The following is a 22,069-nucleotide window of genomic DNA, read 5'->3' as shown; positions in this document are numbered from 1 at the left end:
GGCACCAGTACTCTTTTCACGGTGGCAATACTCCATTATCGGTGCCGATAGCTGGAAATTGGAGTATTTCGGCCCTAGACCAGTGTCAAAAAACCAGATCACTGATAACCATGGCCAACAATAACTGGGGACTGCCTGTATATGAATAAACTTTTAGAGACAGGACATGGCCATGGATCGATGGCCTTGTGGCATCACAAGTACCCTTCCAAACTCTGAACTTTTCTGTGTGAAGAGTGTGGAGAGAAGGATATTAGGAGGCTGATATAGGAAAAATATAACAAAAAACACAAAGCATCTTACCCTGAGAACCATCACTAACAAATGTTCTACTTGACCTTTTCCCGGACATTCTGAAAAAATTGCACACGGCCTAATGAGGATCCAAACAGCCTACTTGAACTGGGAGCTCAAAACTTCAGTTAAGTTTACATGTGTAAAATTTCTCCACTAAGAATGTGAACCAGAACTCTACTGAAGCAGAACTTGAGAGTAAATTGGAAAATTCTACATGGAACTTGCGTTCAAAAAAGGCTGTAGGGGCAAGACCCTACAGAGAAGACTTCAATGGTAGCGCTACAGTAGTATAGAGGAAATTGGTTTTTGTGTGAATGATTGTTTGATTTTTTTCAATTATTTCGTTATTAGGTTGATTAGGTTAGGCAATTTTTAAACTAGTTTTTATGATTCAGTTTTTTATTTATTAATATTTGTGTTGTTCTTGCAGGTGAGGGATTGTTGACTAATATTGGTCTTTACTGATTTTTCATTGCAGTATTTGTACTGAATGGGAATGAGTGAGAGCCAAGGCTCCCCTTCACCTACACTCTACAGTAGAAGCTGAGAGATAGTTTTACCAGTTGGTTGTGGTCCTTTTTTTATATCTGAGCCCAGCAGCGAAGTGAAAGTGTGCTGGCTAAATTATCAGATGGCCTACAGAGTTTGTGGCTGCTGAATTTGGGAACAAGATTCAGAAATTGAAAACAGACAACCAGAGGCTCTCTGCAGAAGGAGCTGCTGACAAGGAAAATTTGAAGTTTTTGCAGTATCATTGCAGTACAGGCAGTCCCCGGGTTACGACGGTGTCGGCTTACGACGTTCCGAGGTTACGACGCTTGTCAATAGACGTTATTTCCAGGGTTATGACGCATGTTCCAGGGTTACTACACATGTTCCAGGGTTACGACGCCTACAACGCTCATCTGGGAGATGAAATATGACACCAATAATGCAAAATAATCAATATTTGAAGTTTTTTTATGAAAAATGCAATATGAATGCAGTTTACATAGTTTTCAATGCACCCAAAGCACTAAAAGTAAGGTTTTCTTAGGATTTTTGACAATGTTCCGGCTTACGACGATTTTCGGCTTACGACGCGTCTCAAGAACGGAGCCCCCGTCGTAACCTGGGGACCGCCTGTATTAGGATTAAGGAATTAAGTTTAAATCTGCAGGTGGTTGGGTAAAGTTAAGTTAAGCATTAGAGGATAAGGGTAGATTACAAGTTGTGAACTGTAATTTTATTTTAAGGACTAAATAAGGTTAAGGAAAATCTTAAGTTTAATTCACCGATCCTTCAAATCTGTTCCTATTAGTATCCTGCTCCAATTGTGTAACCTGAAAAGCCCCCACAGGGTTTAGGACCCTACAGGGAAGACTTAAAAGGGAGTGCTTTGAATTTCTAATCACCTGAATCAAGACATCTAGGTGATGACCTTAACACTAAGGGGTTAAGGAGACGATGACGAATCACTGTCAACAAAAGCTACTAATGGTTGAGTAGAACTACTTTATATGATTTTACACAACTGTTCTGTTACTTTACAACTGAATTGTACTGTTAAAGGAATAAGACATTCCTCCCATTAGCCTTGGAAGTGGGTCTATCATCTTCAGGACTAATAGTATAATTATTACCAACATATCTCAAATGTATTTATTTATCTGTTATAGATTGATATACTGAATATACATCCATCCTTACGTCACAAAATTTTGGCCGCAAAGCCAAGGACAGTGTTTATCTTTAGGTATGATACTAACCTATAGCATTAGGGCTATGTTACCTAAGCCTAAGGCAGTGTTTCTTAAAGTGTGGTCACTGGACTCCTAGGGGTTCATGGAATGTTCCATGGGGTCCATAGATAATTTGGCCGTTGGTATCAGATAATTTTTAAGCCAAAATGTGGCTCAAAAACATTTATGGCCAGAACATCCTAAATTCCTGTTTTTGTAACACCAAATCCTCTTGGCTTCTGACAATGGCGCTCTTCAGATTAGAATGGATACAATTTAACAACTTTGTGGAAGGCAGTGGTACAGTGGACGCCCCGTATTTGCATGTCCAGATTTGCCGACTCACGCATTCGCACTATTCTCTCGGTAACATTTCCCCCCCATTATTCAGGGAAAATGTGCCTATTTACAGTATTTTTCTATGAGAAATATCCAGAAATTCCTGGGTTTTTTTTTAATCATCATAAAATGCACTTTTTGTGATAAAACTAATGAAAAAACAAAGTATAAAAATTTCTAGTGGGTTTTTTCTTGAATTTTAACTAACCAAATAGGCTGTTTTCAGCGTTTTAACTATTCGTGGGGGGTCTGGTACACATCCCTGCAAATACAGGGAGACCACTGTATTTATGATCAAGCAACAATGTACCAATTGATGCCTGGCTGCCAGGATGGGGGCCGGCGGGTGGGACTAGGGAGCATCAGGAGTCAGATCACTTTCTGGCCATGAGAAACCCCACCTCTCTCTCTCTCTCTCTCTCTCTCTCTCTCTCTCTCTCTCTCTCTCTCTCTCTCTCTCTCTCTCTCTCTCTCAAATACTAATTACTGAATGAATAAGAATGAAATTAACATGGGTGGGACCGTTACACTCTGAGGGAATGAAGCTGAGAAGGAAAGAAGAAGGAATGAAGAAAAGCAGGATCATAATGAATTAAAAAAAGGAACGAAAGGAAGAACACAGGAAAATTACCAAACACCTAAAGTACTAAAGCAATGATGATAGAATAAAGAATTAATTAAACAACATGAGAATAAAAACTGCACTGATAATGAGAGAGAGAGAGAGAGAGAGAGAGAGAGAGAGAGAGAGAGAGAGAGAGAGAGAGAGAGAGAGAGAGAGAGTGAGTGTTTGGGTCTGCGTGACAGCAAAATTGATGGTAACAGAAACTGAATTATTCCAAACAGTTTGCTTTAAGAAACTGAATTAACTTGTTGCCATAATACTACCATAATTTAGTCAGAATCTGCCATCATTTATAAGCAAATTCCATAATTTTAACATTGTGGTACAATAATTTGGTACGGCTAGAAAAGCAACCCTGCTGGCTGCCCATCACCTGCCACCGCCACATGTAGTTCACCTCAGTTGATGTTAGGCTGCTGATGGAAACCTAAAGCAGTAGCTTGTGCTCCTCTTTGCAGATTTATTGAATTTTAAGGAAATCTTCTGGATTGTTTTGTCAACTTACTCCTTTTTTTTTATACCATTTGTAAAATGTTACCTATTTTAGATAAAAATTTAGAATAAAGACGGTGCAATTGCAGGGATTGGTAGACTGAAGGGCCTAGTAGCCGAGTACAATACATTGCACCACTTGTGATAAAGTTAGGCTATTGTAGTTTGGTCTCTCATAAAATCGGACTATCGTAAGACGAATTATCGTAACTTGAACACTACAGCTACCTGTACACTGTATAAACCTTATTATATCTTTACATACTCTAGACACCCAAAGAATTAAAGCTAGGCTTTTTTTTTCTCTTTACAGTATTTATAATGTACTGTACAGTACTACTGTATAGTAAATTCTATAGTACTATACTGCATAAATATACTTTTACTTATTGTGCCATTGTGGGATTACGGTGCCTCTGACTGGTCTAGAGTTTCGAAGAAGGTGTGCAGCGGCCGTAGGCTTTAAAATCGCTTAGAGTCAAAAATCACTTAACGTCGGCGACCAGGAATGGAACCCTGGCCGCTAACCAAGGGCCGCGGCCGCCTGTAGTTTTATCATAAAAAGTGCATTTTATGATAAAACTTATTAATAAAACAGGAATTTCTGGATATTTCTCATAGAAAAATACCACAAATAGGTGAATTTCCCATGAATAATGGGCAGATATGGTCCAGAAAGAAATCCGCGAATCTGGAGAACGTGAATACAGGGGTCCCCGCTGTATGTCAATTATTATTTTTCTCCTCAATCATCTAGGGAGCAAAAGAAGGTGGAGCAGAATGAGAGAGAGAGGAATTAACCTAGGCTACCCGGTAGGCTTCTGAAAGAGAAGCAGCAACACTGAATGACAAAAGGAAAAAACTCAGTAGGCTGCTGGTATGCCCTAAATGTCTACAAAACTATCTGCCTCTGACACAACAGGATGAAGAAATAGGGCAGGATATAAACACCCCAAAGACAGTCCTAGTGAGTTAGCCAGGGCTATTTTCATTTATTTAAATGCCGATCACACCACACTGTGCAAAGATAAAGCTAATTTTAAATGTAGGTAAGATTCATTCCAAATAATGGATATTAAAAATACATTATGTATAAGCTAGATAACCCATGGTGAAAGTGAATGATGAAAATGTTTGAAATAATATTTGATAATCCACATTTTGAAAATTAACTTCTTCACTTAAGGGCATGAAGACTTTTATCATTTTAATCTGATACCTGTACGAGAAAAATATCAAAATGAAGATATTAAATAACATACCTGCTAGTTCTAGATCGTGGAGTTGATGGCTGATCAAGGGGAGATGCTGTGAAGAATCTATTTGCATCCTGACTATCATCTGAGGTTTGTGTTGCCTCACTACTATCGTTACCCCTGAAAAAAAAAATTATGAAAATAAACTTGACTCCCTTACATGAATACCATTTGGGTAGCTTCTCAAGCAAGAACTGTGAATTATATGTTCAAGATGCTTTTTCTTTTCTTCTTTCATGAAAATGATATAGAGAGCTCCCAGGAAAATTTTATCAATTTTGAAAAATATTTAGAATAAATATTAATCAATAAAAATGTATATATAATTGTAAGGCTGCATGCACAAACAGACCTGTCACCTACAGGTAATTAATCCTTTTTATAGAAATAACATGGGCTTACTTGTAAAAAAAATATATAGTACATTACTGTGCTTTACTATAAAATGAAAAATAAAAGTTAAAAAATAAAGACAATAAGAGAGACAAACTATTTAACCAGGAACAGTAAAAAAAAAATTAGTTTTTATATTAAAATAAGGTTTTATATATAATTACCAAGTACTAACTACATAGCTCAAGTTTCTACTTTTTGGCAGTTCAAAATTTGAGCAATTATGGTAATGTGCTTTTGTTTTGGTGTTTAAAGCCAATTTGCTTGTGCTTTATGTCCATGACAGGGGAGGTGGGGTGGGAGGGGATAACTTTGATCATGTAGTTACTTGGTAAGTATTTATAAAACCTTTTTTTATTATAAAATATAATTTTTATAACAGTAGCTTCTTAACTAGTACATAGTACTAGCTGAATCCCACATTGACAGGAGGTGGGATGCATGGACATAATCTACTTAAAAACATTCAGTAAAGATATGAATTTGAAATAAAAAGGTAGCTAGCATTGGTGAAATGCTTGTTGTAACCTTACCTGGTGGGTGAGAGAGCTTTGACAAGAAGATACTGCCTCTGGTTGGTGCTCATCTCAACCTGTAGAGACGTGGCAGTAAAGCCGAGAGTTGACTCTACTTCAGTGGGGAACCTTGCAACTGAGGAGTATTCTGAAGGCTGACAAGGTATAACCAAAATACAAATGCCCTTGCCCTGGGTACAGCATAACAGGATAACAGTTACCACACCAAAAACAACAAAACCAACACCCAACCATATAAAACAGACTGGTGGGTACTCATGTTACATAGTACCACCAGGCTTCCCCAAATTCAAAATCCTCAATCAAGGTGAGGAGATAGGGAACTAGAAAAGTTACTCCTTACCCTTCGTCACCCAATATCATGCCAACCACAGCCAAAGGGCCCAACATACTGCAATTACTGTATACTGTCTCCACATCGTGTAAATAATGGGAGGCGTACACTGATTTTGACTTCCAGTGGGTTGATTGAAGAATCGTGGAGATTGTCCTCTTAAATCTTTGAGTCTGACTCAGTAATAACACTCCTTAGAAAGAAAGCCAAGGTGTTCTTAGCTAATGGATGTAAGGGGTTCCTCACAACAACACTAATTCTGAGAGGGTCCTCTGGTCCTCTTGGTTCTATCCAAGTAAAGTTAAAGTGTTCTAACCAAGCAAAGAGTTCTCTTTAGGTCTGCTAGCCCAAGGATATCAACCTCTAACCTCGTTCTTGACTGTAAAAGAACAGGGCTAGAGGTTTGAAGGAGTTTTGTTCTTTGCCATAAAACCAAGTACCAATGAGTAGACTGCATCCCCTTGTGAAAAATCAATGGCGGCAGTGCAAATGGATCCCGAAACATAACAAGAGTGTGAAACATACAAGAATAATAAAGGACAAATAAAAAGGAAGGTGAAGTGCAAGACAGAGCTCAAGAATTTGGAAACAAAGAAGAAAACAGATGGTGAGGTGAAACATAACAAGTGAACTAGAGAAGAAACAACTCTGGCGAAAACATTCCTGCATACAGACGTCAAGGAGGATAGCCGTAGTCAAGATTTAACAAGAAGGCATAATTGGTAGTAAGCAGCAAACACCCTTGTTAGTCACGGAAGAGGAAAAGGTGAAGAAATTCAAGAGAATTCAGTGTACATAGAACAACAGTCAAACTGAACGGCAAAAGTAAGTTGTGTTGGAAAAATTTTATTCTCTCTCAAAGAAAATGTAAAAACTTTTTTATATACTCACTCTCTCTCTCTCTTTCTCTCTCTCAAAAAAAAAATATTTATAGGTGTTTAATAGATAGGTATTTTTGACATTATGCCAATTCTTTTGATGAATTGTTATTGATAACTAATCAATAGATAGATATATTTAATACTGCAAAAATGTTTTGAGGAATTGATGTTGACAGATGTTTTTAATAGATAGAATTTGATATTATGCCAGGCCTCTTTGATGAATTGTTTGAATACTGTTAGGTTAGCCCATACGATTTAAGATGACCACCAGACAGAAGCATGGAAAGAAGCAAATGCTCTCTTTGGAGACAAAGATGGAGATTATCAAGAAGTATGAAGCTGGTATGCGATTGAGTGTGATCGCCAAGGAATACAGCCGAAATCCGTCGACAATAGGCACCATCCTTAAGCAGAAGGATGTCATCAAAGCAGCTACACCTTCCAAGGGCATCACTATTTTGTCCAGCAAGAGGACCCATGTGCACGACGAGATGGAACGGCTGCTTCTTGTCTGGATAAAAGACAAAGAAATCGCTGGCGATCGGAAGGGGAACTGACATTCTCCAACCTCCCTTTGTCTCCTACCAAAGTAGATGGCTGCCTGTGCGACATCTTACTACTCTTGGCAGGAGAACTCCCTTAGAAATCGGAAGAAAATCGCTCCGGACTGCTCCAATGACTGCAACCTGAAGTCTGGGGTGTCATTTCACGACGCTGTTCGATCGTGGAAAATTTCCTTTTAAGAAGTCTTGATGTAAGACGCCAGCCCCGTTTGGGAGCTGCATCGTCCGATGAAGAGCATACACTTACCTCGCCTTTCCAATGACTAGGGTGAGTGTCCTGGGAAGCGTCAACAGGAACGCTCGAGGGGACGACTGCTCGGGAGCTAACGCCTCTCGCCTCCCTTCGTCTGTCGACATTCCTTCTCACCGGGGTTGGTGAGCTTGGAAGAGGTCTAGGACTAGGAGCACAATAGGTCCGAGCAGCCACACCCTCCACTGCACTGATTTTAGCACTAGTACTTGCACTTGCACTTTTCAACTCTCTGACCACAATTTTGCTCTGTCTTCTGCGAGAGATTCTACTTTCTCACCCAGAGCTTGAATGGCTACCAACATATCTTTAAGAGTTGGATCATTAGATTTATCAAGAGTGGGCTCAGGAAAAAATTCTACAGGGGAAGGATTAATAGGCTCGTTAACACAGGAAACAGAACTAGCCCTAGAAGAACGAGACATACTTTTACTCCTTCTGATCCTGTCTCTCTCAAATTTACGTACATAGCGATCATATTCCATCCACTCATCATTATCCAAAATTACACATTCATCACATCTATTATCCAACTCGCAAACTTTATCTCTACATTTCACACAAATGGAGTGAGGATCTAAGGCGGCTTTAGGAAGCCGGGTCTTACATCCCCTCACACACTTCCTAACACTTGAAGAGTCAGACATATTAGAAAAGTAAAAGAGAGATCAAGAAAAGCAAGGGTCGAACCAACAAAATCTAAACAGTACCAAGAAAATCCAAAAAACAAATCCCAAAACAAGCAAAAGCCAAAGCCAAAGTGTACTTCACCAAACTAATTGCGAAAAAACACGGGCGAAAGCGAGCGAAAATCCACGATGTTCACCGAAACGGCGGCAGGGAAGATCTGAGGAATAGTTGGAATGGTTCCAGGTACCTGGGTAGAGCGCGCACAGGTGGTACACCTGACTACCCAATCGGCGATTGCCGCGAGTTTTGAAATTCTGCCGTGACGTCACAGGGACTTAAGCTATATATATAACTACCAGGTAAGTTAGATGTTTAAAAAGACAGAAGGTTTGTATATGATGTAGCAACAGACACATCTCTCACACCTCAATGGAATGCCAGAGAATCGAACTCACAGCCACCGAGGTGGTATGCCAACACCATACCGACCATGCCACTGAGGTGCTTATGGGAGGGTGTCAAACCTGCCCACACTTGGCAGTGCTTCCATGTTATTTTCAGTTGAAGGCATCTTCTGTGTAGCACTGGTATTTCTTATTTAATTTTGCATTTTCTGTATGTATGTTCCCATTTCTAAAGTAATGCTTTCAGTTAGGACATCAGGAAACATTTTATGAATGCAGGAAGCATCCAAGCTTGGTGAAACTCTAAACACCAATTCAATGAAATCTATTCTTAGGGTATAAAAAGTTGTAGTTAAGAACTAAAGCAATAGAAATGAGCCGTTTCTTTCTCCATACTTTTACGCATTTCCTTCTCACGACAGATATTTTAGAGTGAAAGCTATCTCTGGTATTTCTTAAATGAACCCTTTATATACCTTACATAATATTTTATAGTGGAGATATTTTCATATATTTTCTCCTTATTTAAGTGATTTTCCTTTACAGAATTTATATGATTTAGGCTCTTAGAAAATAACCTTCAATCTCAGTTTGCATAGACTATCCAGGATTCCAGATTCTTCATTAACTATGTTATTCTGCATATCTCTTAAGTTTAAAATTTCTTCTACACTAGACCCTTTCCTATGAATATGAGAAAGGTCTAGCAGAGGAAGATGCTTTCAATAGAAATCTCCTTTCCCATCATTATCCCTACATTAAGAGGTCATTTGCCTGATGCTCCTTCTCAACTGCCTTCTATCAAAGGCATCATCCTCCACCAAACCTCCTCTTTCCATATCTTCCTTCACTTTATCTTGCCACCTAATTCTCTGTTACCCTCTCGATCTTCTTCCTCTAACAGGTTCCTGCCAAGCTCTTTTTACTCCCTCCTCGGCATCCATTCTCAAAACATGCCCTTACCATCTCAATTGTGACTCTCTTATCTCCTCTGAAATCTTTACCAAGCTTACCCCTCTTATTTCATCATTTTCCAATCTCTCAAGCAGCAAAATTCCCATAATCCACCTCAGCTTTTTCATCTCTGTTCTCTCAAGCTTTACTTCCTCTTTTCCTCTTAGCCCAATTTTCCAATCCATCCATTAACACTGGTCATATCACTGTTCTATAGTTCTTGACTTTTAGCTTGATTGGCATTTTCTTATCACATACTACTTCAGCTATCTCTCTCCACTTCCCCCAAAGCAGCTTTTATCCTACTGTCTACTTCAGCTTCATATCCTCTCTTTTGGCTTGAAGTAGATTTTAAGTATTTAAACTTTTCCACCTGTTCCATAATCATGCCTCTTCCTTCGTGTCTCTATCTTCCCTACTGCACACCAAAATCTCTTGTTTTTTTTACATTCACCTTTAAATCACCCCTCCCTAAAGACTCCTGCCACTCTCCAACCCTTCTCTGTAGGTCTTACTCATTTTAAACAGTAACCAGCAGATCACTGGTATACAATACCTCCCACAGCTCTTCCTTCCTGATATCTTCACTTAACACATCCATGACCAGCACAAACAAAATGGGCTTAATGTTGTCCACTGGTTTTATCCAATACTAACTTTCAAAGTTTTCTGTTTCCCCAACTGCATTTATTACTTTTGTGCTCGTTCTATGATATATTATCTAAACCAGCCTAACCCACTTTTCTTGGACTTTCTTCTTCCTCAAACACCAAAACATCACATCTCTTGGGATTCTATAGTATGCTTTCTCTAGGTTTATAAATGCACAATAGAGCTCCTGGTTTCCCTCTAGCCTTTTTTCCCTGTAGCTGTCTTACTATGAAGATGGCACCCACTGTCCCTCCTCCTCTCATGAATACATACCGCTGTTTTTCCTGATTTTTACAATCCCTCTCAATCTCTCATCCAGTATCCTCATTCAAACTTTCAATCCATGCTCTGTTAGTTTAATTCCCCTGTGCTTTCCACAACCCATGACATTTGCTTGTATATATATATATATATATATATATATATATATATATATATATATATATATATATATGATATATATAGATATGTAATATATATATAATATATTATAGTACAGTGTTTCCCGTATTCACAGGGGATGCATACCAGACCATGTCCCCCGCATATAGCTAAAATCTGCAAATACTTAGAAACCCCTAAAAATACTTATAACTGTCTATTTTAATAGTTCAAATGCAAGAAAAATCCTCTAACAATGCTTAGAACTGAATATTTTCATTGTTTTATCGTAAAATGTGCATCAAGTAATGAAAATGATATGAAAATATAGTGATTTGTGAATTTTTCTCAATGAAAAATATTGTCAATAGGCAAATTTTCCATGAATAATGGGTACATATGGGCCAAAGAGAATTCTGTGAATCTCAAGAACGTGAATATGGAGGGTCCAGTGTATACCAATAGACTCTCCTCTCAGTTCCTTTGCATTACATCCTCTTTACATAGAGCTTTTAATACATCCAGCATCTATTTCTCCCCCTCTGCACCTAGTAATTTGAATATTTCAATTTGGAACTTTGATGGACCTGGTGCTTTACCAGTCTTTATTTTACTTCTGTATCCTCTATCTCCGTAATATTACTGGTCATCCCTCTACTCTGTGTGTCCTCTATCTCCTCTCTCTCATTTTCAGTATTTAAAAGTTGTTCAAAATACTCTCAGCCACTCTTCCTAATGTCTTCATTCCTATGCAATATATTTTCATTTCTATCCTTGATCACACCCAATTTACCTAAACCCTTTCTCTGCCATTTCCTCAACTTTGAAATCTTATAGATATCCTTCTCTTGTTCCTAGTCTTTCATTCAACTGCTCTGCTGCACTTCCAATAGCCACAACTTCCCTCCTCATATTTTTTTCCTTTTCTCTGTATCATTCCACTGCACTCTGAGCTTGCCTTACTTTTCAGTCCTTAAATGTTTTGATTTTCTTTTAACTGATTCTTGCAACTCTCCATTCCACCACACTTTTCTTCTCTCGACACTCCATATCCGCTGGTTTTTCCCACCAGTTCCTCTGCTTCTCCCAAACATATTTCTCCCAGGTCTGCCCAGATATTTTCCACTGTTACCCAGTCCAAATTCTACATTCCCCCTTTCCAGCCACCTCTCTCTCTCTCAGTCCTCCTAAATTGCCCCCCCCCCCCCTTTCTCCTTTAAGGTCCCAAATCTTAATTCTAGAGCTCCTCTTTCTCTTCTGGGTTTTCCTAACTCTCATTGTAAAATAGAAATGGCTGACGAATAAGCAACAGGATACTTAACTCCTTACATTACAGATAGCAGTGGAGATGAAGCAGAAGACACCTTACCTATCTGTTCCTCTTCGACAATGTCTGGGGGACACTTCTGGTTTGAAGTGATCACTTTTGAGCATGATGGCATCCTGTGCAGGGCTGCAATTGGGTGGGCTAAATGTGATTTTTGTACGGTAGTTGACACTTAACAACATTGTTGATTCAGGAGTTGTAACCTGCCCTAATCGTGCACGTACTGGATTATCCCCTGAAAGAGAAAAGAAAATTAAGGTAATACATTCCTTTTAATTTCTAACTTACTTTAACTACAAGAGGTTTTAAAATACAATACTTAAAAACCATGCAAAAAAATCTAGAATTGTCATACCCGTAAAATTATGCAATCTCTAAGCACAAATGATGTACCACAAATAATGTACAGCAACATGTCACAGTCTAAAGGCATACCTCAAAAAAGCATCAATAATACTAATACTGTGAGCTTAACCCACCAATAAAAGATAAAATATCTTGACAATACAAAATAGTTCACTGAAATACATTCACAATGTACAATCAATCTGATCTAAGATTATAAGAAAAAATGGAATTACTTTCAGAAACAACAAAATTATATTGATTCTTTACAAACCCATCAATTATTTATAATCTAGCTCAATTTTGCATTCAACAAAATCTTAGAAGAGTTTCTCATAAAAAAAAAACCTTCATTCTCAGTACTTATCTTTCCATTTGAGTGTTCATACTTATATTGATCCCAAACCTTTGTCAACTGATTTTCATTTCTTATTTCACTAACGATTATGCTCGCACGGCATCCTAAATTCAAAATTCGCGGTTATGAGGCTGTTGCCAAGTGGGCTATGATTGGCCCCATCCACTGCAACAGGAGCGTGGAAGTGACGTTAGCCGTATGGCGTCATTCTATTTATTGCCACTAAGACCATGAAAATCAGATGGGAGAAGGGAAGGCTCTAATTACTGCCTCTGGTTGGTTCACATCTTAACCTTGTAGTGGCATGGCAGTGTGCCAGGAATCGCCTCTATATCAGTGGGAGTCTTGCAACTGAGGGTATGCATGATCGCTGACAATACTTAATACAGGAAAAAAATTTGCCCTTGCCATGGGTGCAGTACCACAAAAACAAACAAGACAACAACTGTCACCAGCACTCCAGGTATGACAACCCCTAGGCTCCCCAAAAACTTGACATCCTTATAACAAGGCAAAGAGACAGAAGAGAGACAGTGTCTCTCCTATGCTTCCCCCAATACCATGCCAGCCACTGCCAAAAGACCAAGGGTACTGCAGTTTTCCAGTATGTACTGTTTCCACTTCTTTCAAATAATAAGACATGAAGATCGACTTGCACCTCCAATAAGTCGACTGAAGAACTTCCGAGAGGGACAAATTGTTTGAAAGTGAGAGAGGGTGCTATTGCTCTGACTTCATGCGTTTAACTTTGATGAAGGGAACGCATTTTCCTGAATCTGGGAATGTGCTTTGGAGATCAGGTCTCGATATTTAATGACATTCTTAGAAAGAGAGCAAGAAGGATTCTTGATAGAATACCAGAGGTTACTAGGTCTGATTTTCTCAGTCCTATGTAGATAGTACCTAGGGTTCTGGCTGGGCAAAGAACCCTTTTCTCTTTCTCTGGGCTCAGGATATCCATTAAATTCTAGATATGGAAGGTGCGAGGCCATGGTTAGCTGGATCCTCATTCTTAGCCAAGAAGCCAAAGGTGAAATAGCTGACTGCATCGCCTTGGGAGAAGCCTATTTGTAACCCGGGGACTGCCTGTACAGTGAATTAGTAAGATTTTAGTTTATAAATTTAAAAAATTATGTAAGAATGAAGGAAATCCCAGTCTTCTCTCTCAAACTCCAGGTACTAAAGCTGTCAAATATATCAAGTAATGGGACCAGAGGGAGAGGAGCTGTTGTGTTATTGCCACCAAGTGCTCACACAATTTCTCTCTCTCTCTCTCTCTCTCTCTCTCTCTCTCTCTCTCTCTCTCTCTCTCTCTCTCTCTCTCTCTCTCTCTCTCTCTCTCTCTCTCTCTCTCTCTCTCATTTACTGAGACTCGAGAATTTGTATAGTAAATATATATACATATACTATGTGTTTTTAATATTTTCAAATAATAATAATAATAATAATAATAACAACAGTAATAATAATAATAATAATATTAATATAACTGTAATTACAAAATTCATATTATGTGATAGTATTTTAAAGAAATACAATAGTATTTCAAAGAAATACAATAATCTAACAATTTCACACCTTTAATTAAGGATAACTCACTCTCTCTTCCTTTCTCCCTTTTGCCACACAAGATATGTATGTCATAGTGGTAACCGCCCTCCCTCTGTTTCGCTAGAAGTGTTACAAGTATGTTCTGAGAGAACAGAGATAAACACTCTCTCTCTCCCTCTCTCTTTAACTGAGATGAAAGAATTTTTATAGTACTAGTATGTAACATGTTTATTGATATTTTTAGTTGTTGTTGTTGTTAATAATAATAATCAATAATAATAATCATAATAATAATAATATAATAATATATAATAAAATAATATATAATATAATAATAAATAATAATAAGAATAATAATAATAATAATAATAATAATAATAATAATAATAATAATAATAATATGTGGCGCCGTGGAGGAGTGGGTTAGGTCCTCAATGGACTTAAGTCAAGTTAAGCAACATTGGGGCTGGCCAGTCGTTGGATGGGTGACCGCTCTCCTCGGCGTTGATTCCTTGGGAAAGGATCTTTACCATAATTTCCTCAGTCTACTCAGCTGTAAATGAGTACCTACCCTGATGGGAGGGGTAAGGGTCCAGCTATGGGTTAAATAGCAAAACTCAGCAATGATGGAAAGAAATGAAGGAATAAACGACAACGACGTAAATGGAACCTCTGGCAACAGAGGAGCTTCGTCCGGCAACCAGGTATTCAACCCAATTGAAGGGGAAGAGGGTCAGGTACTTGGAGGTCGTCATCCAGCAACTGATCACCACAACGAAAGTAATCAACAGCCTGAGATTGGAGCTACAGAAGCAAAAAGGAAGAAATGGACAAGAGAAGAAAATAAGGAAATATGGAGATGCTACATCAGAAGCACCCCGACGGAGAGAGGATATAGAAGATTGGTCAACATCTGGAATGAGAGGAATAACACCCCCCAAACAGAGCAGAGGCTGGCAGACCAAGTAAGGAACATAAAGAAAAACAACTGGCTCTCCCCAACAGAAAGAGAAGAACTGGAAAGGGAAATGTCACACGACAACGAATTACACGAAGACGAACTGAGAGACGATGCCACAGAAGACGACAGGGAGGATGAGGTATCAAACAACGACACACGAAGAAACACCGACGAAGTAACAGAGAGGACGGTATGGGTAGAAAAAATTAGACAATGGATGGAGCCAGATACAGAGAGAACAAAGATCCCCTCCATGAAAGCCTACAACACCAAGAAATTAAGGGAGAAAACAAGTGAGGTCAATGAAATAATGGGCATAATACACACCACCAGTATCACAGAAACAAATAACTTGGTATATGCAGGAGCAAGATTAGTAGCAGAACTGATGGGGATTCGAACACCACCACCAGCAGCACAACCAACCCAACAGAAACCAAATCAGCAACCTCCTTGGAAAAGGCGCCTGGAAAAGCAAATCATGGTGATGAGATCTGACTTGAGTAAACTGAAAGAGATGGCGGAAAAAAGGCTAAGAAGCAAGAAAACAAGGGAGGAAACGGCAACGAGAAATACAAAGTACAAGAGAGGGGACTAAACAACACAATAGAAGATGTAAAACAGAGGCTTAAGGCCAAAGCACATAAGATCCAACGGTACATGAACAGGAATAAGGGATACCAACAGAACAAACTATTCGGAACCAACCAGAAAAGACTATACAGCCAACTAAGAGGGGAAGACAACCACCAAGAAATTCCTGAAGCCGAACCAAGTAAGAGACTCTGGGAAAACAAATGGAGTAATCCGGTATCACACAACAAACATGCAACATGGCTCCAGGAAGTCAAGGAAGAAGAAACAGGGAGAATAAAACAAAGATTCACAGAGATCACGACAGACACAGTCAGACACCAACTAAAGAAATACCAAACTGGAAAGCCCAGGTCCCGATGAAGTCCATGGATACTGGCTCAAAAACTTCAAGGCCCTACACCCACGAATAGCAGAACAACTCCAGTATTGTATCTCAAATCACCAAGCACCCAAATGGATGACCAGAGGAAGAACATCCTTAGTACAAAAAGACAAGAGTAAGGGAAATATAGCCAGTAACTACAGGCCTATCACTGCCTACCAATAATGTGGAAGTTACTAACAAGTATCATCAGTGAAAGGCTATACAATACCTAGAGGAGACAAACACCATCCCCCACCAACAGAAAGGCTGCAGAAGGAAGTGTAGGGGCACAAAAGACCAGCTCCTGATAGACAAAATGGTAATGAAGAACAGTAGGAGAAGGAAAACCAACCTAAGCATGGCATGGATAGACTATAAGAAAGCCTTCGACATGATACCACACACATGGCTAATAGAATGCCTGAAAATATATGGGGCAGAGGAAAACACCATCAGCTTCCTCAAAAATACAATGCGCAACTGGAATACAATACTTACAAGCTCTGGAATAAGACTAGCAGAGGTTAATATCAGGAGAGGGATCTTCCAGGGCGACTCACTGTCCCCACTACTCTTCGTAGTAGCCATGATTCCCATGACAAAAGTACTACAGAAGATGGATGCCGGGTACCAACTCAAGAAAATAGGCAGGAACAGAATCAACCATCTGATGTTCATGGACGACATCAAGCTGTATGGTAAGAGCATCAAGGAAATAGATACCCTAATCCAGACTGTAAGGATTGTATCTAGGGACATCAGGATGGAGTTTGGAATAGAAAAATGCGCCTTAGTCAACATACAAAAAGGCAAAAGTAACGAGAACTGAAGGGATAAAGCTACCAGATGGGAGCAACATCAAACACATAGATGAGACAGGATACACAAATACCTGGGAATAATGGAAGGAGGGGATATAAAACACCAAGAGAGAAGGACACGATCAGGAAAGAATATATGCAGAGACTCAAGGCGATACTCAAGTCAAAACTCACGCCGGAAATATGATAAAAGCCATAAATACATGGGCAGTGCCAGTAATCAGATACAGCGCAGGAATAGTGGAATGGACGAAGGCAGAACTCCGCAGCATAGATCAGAAAACCAGGAAACATATGACAATACACAAAGCACTACACCCAAGAGCAATTACGGACAGACTATACATAACACGAAAGGAAGGAGGGAGAGGACTACTAAGTATAGAGGACTGCGTCAACACCGAAAACAGAGCACTGGGGCAATATCTGAAAACCAGTGAAGACGAGTGGCTAAAAAGTGCATGGGAAGAAGGACTAATAAAAGTAGACGAAGACCCAGAAATATACAGAGACAGGAGAATGACAGACAGAACAGAGGACTGGCACAACAAACCAATGCACGGACAATACATGAGACAGACTAAAGAACTAGCCAGCGATGACACATGGCAATGGCTACTGAGGGGAGAGCTAAAGAAGGAAACTGAAGGAATGATAACAGCGGCACAAGATCAGGCCCTAAGAACCAGATATGTTCAAAGAACGATAGATGGAAATAACATCTCTCCCATATGTAGGAAGTGCAATACGAAAAATGAAACCATAAACCACATAGCAAGCGAATGCCCGGCACTTGCACAGAACCAGTACAAAAGGAGGCATGATTCAGTGGCAAAAGCCCTCCACTGGAGCCTGTGCAAGAAACATCAGCTACCTTGCAGTAATAAGTGGTACGAGCACCAACCTGAGGGAGTGATAAGAAAACCGATCAGGCAAAGATCCTATTGGAGGGACTATGGTATCAGGACGGATAGGGTGATACGTGCAAACAGACCAGACGTGACGTTGATTGACAAAGTCAAGAAGAAAGTATCACTCATTGATGTCGCAATACCATGGGACACCAGAGTTGAAGAGAAAGAGAGGGAAAAAAATGGATAAAGTATCAAGATCTGAAAATAGAAATAAGAAGGATATAGGATATGCCAGTGGAAATCGTACCCATAATCATAGGAGCACTAGGCACAATCCCAAGATCCCTGAAAAGGAATCTAGACAAAAAAACTAGACGCTGAAGTAGACTCCGGGCCTCATGCAGAAGAGTGTGATCCTAGAAACGGCACACATAGTAAGAAAAGTGATGACTCCTAAGGAGGCAGGATGCAACCCGGAACCCCACACTATAAATACCACCCAGTCGATTGGAGGACTGTGATAGAGCAGCATCAGCAGCAGCAGCAATCAGCAGGCAGCTAGGCAGCAGCTAGCAGCAGCAGCTAGCACACTAGCAGGCAGGCAGCGCAGCCGCAGCAGCAGCAGCAGCTAGGCAGCTAAGCAGCTAGCACTGCAAGCAATGCCAAGCAGCAGCAGAACAGCAGCAGCAGCATGCAGCTAGCAGCAGCTAGCAGCAGCAAGCAGGGGGGCCAGCAGCAGCTAAGCAAAAAAAGACAGAACAGCAGCAGCAGACAGCAGCAGCAGCAGCTAGCAGCTAGCTAGCAGCAGTAGCAGCAGCAGCAGAGAAAGCAGTTAGCAGCAGCTAGCAGCAGCAGCAGCTAAGCAGCAGCAAGCACGCTAGCCCAGCTAGCAGATAGCAGCAGCTAAGCAGCAGCAGCTAGCAGCAGCCAGCAGCAGCCAGCAGCTAGGCAGCCAAGCAGCTACAGCAGCTAGCAGCAGCTAGCAGCTTGGCAGCTCTAAGCCAGCTAGGCAGCAGCCTAGCAAGCTAGCAGCAGCTAGCAGCTAGCAGCTTAGCAGCAGCTAGCAGCAGGCAGCAGCTAGCCGCAGCCTAGCAGCTAGCCAGCTAGCCCAGCAGCCCTAGCCCAGCGCTAGCAAGCAAGCAGCCAGCTTAAGGCAGCAGCAGCTTAGCAGCAGCTAGCAGCTAGCAGCAGCTACAGCAGCAGCTTAGCAGCTAGCAGCCAGCGAGCAGCTGCAGCAGCTAGCAGCAGCTAGCAGCTAGCAGCAGCTAGCAGCAGCTAGCAGCTAGCAGCTAGCAGCTAGCAGCTACCAGCAGCTAGCAGCTAGCAGCAGCTAGCAGCAGCAGTAGTAGCAGCAGCTACAGAGCTAGCAGCTAGCCAGCAGCTAGCAGCAGCAGCAGTAGCTAGCAGCAGCCTACAGTAGCTAGCAGCAGCTAGCAGAGCTAGCAGCAAGCAGCAGTAGCTGCAGCAGCTGCAGCAGTGCCAGCAGCTGGGCCAGCAGCCGGCAGCAGCTAGCAGCCAGCTAGCAGCAGTAGCAGTGGCGCAGCTAGCAGCAGCTAGCAGCTAGCAGCAGCAGCGTTGCAGAGGCTAGCAGCAGTAGAGCTAGCAGCAGCAGCAGCTCGCAGACAGTAGCAGCTACGCAGCTACCAAGCAGCTAGCAGCTAGCAGCAGCTAGCCGTAGCTAGTAGCTAGCAGCAGCTACAGCAGCTAGCAGTAGCTTGCAGCAGCTGGACACGGCAGAAAGCTGGCAGCAGCTCGGCAGCAGCTGGGGCCAGCAGCTAGCAGTAGCTAGCAGCAGCCTAGCAGTTGGCTAGTAGCTAGCAGCAGCTAGTAGCTAGCAGCAGCTAGCAGTAGCTAGTAGCTAGCAGCAGCTAGCAGTAGCTAGCAGCAGCTAGCAGTAGCTAGCAGCTAGCAGCAGCTAGCAGTAGCTAGCAGCAGCTTAGCAGTAGCCTAGCAAGCAGCTAGCAGTAGCTAGCCAGCTTAGCTAGCCAGTAGATAGTTAGCTAGCGAGCAGCTAGCAGTAGCTAGTAGCTAGCAGCAAGCTAGCAGCAGCTAGCAGTAGCTAGCAGTAGCTAGCAGCAGCTAGCAGTAGCTAGCAGCAGCTAGCAGCAGCTAGCAGCAGCTAGCAGCAGCTGCAGCTAGCACGAGCAGCAGCAGCCCTAGCAGCGAGCGCAAGCAGCTAGCAGCTACAGGGGGGGGCAAGCAGGCAAGCAGCTAGCACACGCAGTTTTTAGCAAGCAAGCAGGCTAAGGCACAAGTCTAGCAAGCAAGCAGCTAGCAGCAAGCTAGCAGTTGCAAGCAGCTAAGCAGCATCTAAGCCCCAGCTAGCTCAGCTAGCTGCCAGCTACTGCTAGCTGACTGCTAGCAGCAGCTAGCTGCAGCTAGCTTACTGCTATCTTGCAGCCTAGCTACTAGCTACTGCTAGCTGCTGCTGCTACTAGCTACTGGCTAGCTACTGCTAGCTAACTAGCACACTGCTAGCTGCTGCTAGCTACTGCTAGCGCGGAGCCAAGCAGCTAGCACCACAGCAACCGCTAGCTCTGTAGCTACAGCCATGCTAGCTGCTTTGCTAGCTACTGCTAACAGCTGCTCCAGCTGCTGCCAGCTAGCTGCATCTGCTAGCAGCAGCTGAGCTGCTAGCTGACTGCTAGCTTGCTTTTTTTTTGCCCCTAGCTACTGCTAGCTGCTGCTAGCTACTGCTAGCTGCTGCTAGCTAGCTGCTAGCAATAGCTGCTGCTAGCTGCTAGCTAGCTCTGCTAGCTGCTGCTACTGCTGCTAGCTATAGCTAGCTGCGCTAGCTACTGCTAGCTGCTGCAGCTGCTGCTAGTACTGTAGCTGCTGCTACTACTGCGAGCTGCTGCTAGCTGCTGCTAGCTACTAGCTAGCTGCTAGCTACTACTGCTGCAGCTTGCTAGCTGCTAGCTGCTAGCTGCGGCTAGCTGCTTGCTAGCTGCTGGTATCCCCCGCTAGCAGCTAGTCAGCAGCTTATCGCTTAGCAGCAGCTTGTAGCATGCAGCTAGCGTACTAGCAGCAGCTAGCGCAGCTAGCGCAGCTAGCAGTAGCTAGCTGCTGCTAGCTACTGCTAGCTGCTGCCAGCTGCTGCCAGCTGCTGTCAAGCTACTTACTGGCTAGCTGCTTGCTACTGCTGCTAGCTACGCAGCTGCGGCGAGCTGCTGCTAGCTTACCGCTAGGCTGCTGCAGCTATGCTAGCTTGCTGCTAGCGGTGCTAGCTACTGCTTAGCTGCTGCTAGCTGCTGATAGTCTGTGCTGCTAGCTGCTAGCTTCTGCAAGCGCTGGTAGCAGTAGCTAGCAGCAGCTAGGCAGCAGCTAGATAGCTAGCAGCAGCTAGCCAGCAGTAAGCAGTAGCTAGGCAGCACTAGCAATACTAGCAGCAGCTAGCAAGTAGCTTTGCAGCAGATGGCAGCAGCTGGCAGCAGCTAGCAGTAGCTAGCAGCAGCTAGCAGTGGCTTAGTAGCTAGCCGCAGCTAGCATAGCTAGTAGCTAGCGCAGCTAGCAGTAGCTAGCAGCAGGCTAGCAGCACTGGTAGCTAGTAGCTAGCAGCAGCTAGCAGCAGCTAGCAGTAGCTAGCAGCAGCTAGCAGCAGCTAGCAGTAGCTAGCAGCAGCTAGCAGTAGCTAGCAGCAGCTAGCAGTAGCTAGCAGCAGCTAGCAGCAGCTAGCAGCAGTAGCAGCAGCTAGCAGCAGCAGCAGCAGCAGCTAGCAGCTAGCAGCAGCTAGCAGCAGCTAGCAGCTAGCAGCTAGCAGCAGCTAGCAGCTAGCAGCAGCTAGCAGCTAGCAGCAGCAGCTAGCAGCAGCTAGCAGCAGCTAGCAGCAGCAGCTAGCAGCAGCTAGCAGCTAGCAGCAGCTAGCAGCTAGCAGCTAGCAGCTAGCAGCAGCTAGCAGCTAGCAGCAGCTAGCAGCAGCTAGCAGCTAGCAGCAGCTAGCAGCAGCTAGCAGCAGCTAGCAGCTAGCAGCAGCTTAGACCATCTAGCAGCAGCTAGCAGCAAAAAAAAGGCTTTAAGAATGCCAAAAAGCCCACTAGCACAGCTAGCAGCAGCTAGGCAGCAGATAGCCACTAGTCACTAGCAGCTAGCCAGCTTAGCAGCTACACAGCTAGTAGCTACAGCAGCTAGCAGTAGCTACCAGTAGCTAGCATCAGCTAGCCCGCACTAGCAGTAGCTAGCAG

General features: G+C 42.3%; 1 protein-coding gene across 1 annotated transcript in view; it reads right to left on the bottom strand.

The window, feature by feature from the left end:
• LOC135215343 (autophagy-related protein 13-like) overlaps positions 1 to 22,069 on the bottom strand; it is a gene marked incomplete at its 5' end in the record, with an annotated part of 141,961 nt that overhangs the window by 56,324 nt on the left and 63,568 nt on the right. Inside the window, 2 exon segments of the mRNA XM_064249900.1 lie at positions 4,737 to 4,850; positions 12,080 to 12,272. Of these exon segments, the coding sequence (XP_064105970.1) occupies positions 4,737 to 4,850; positions 12,080 to 12,272 (307 nt within the window).

The sequence above is a fragment of the Macrobrachium nipponense genome, chromosome 5 (genome assembly GCF_015104395.2).
Source record: "Macrobrachium nipponense isolate FS-2020 chromosome 5, ASM1510439v2, whole genome shotgun sequence".
Classification (NCBI taxonomy): Eukaryota; Metazoa; Arthropoda; class Malacostraca; order Decapoda; family Palaemonidae; genus Macrobrachium; species Macrobrachium nipponense.
Note: the sequence above shows the minus strand (reverse complement) of the source record. Positions and strands in the feature narration are given on the sequence as shown.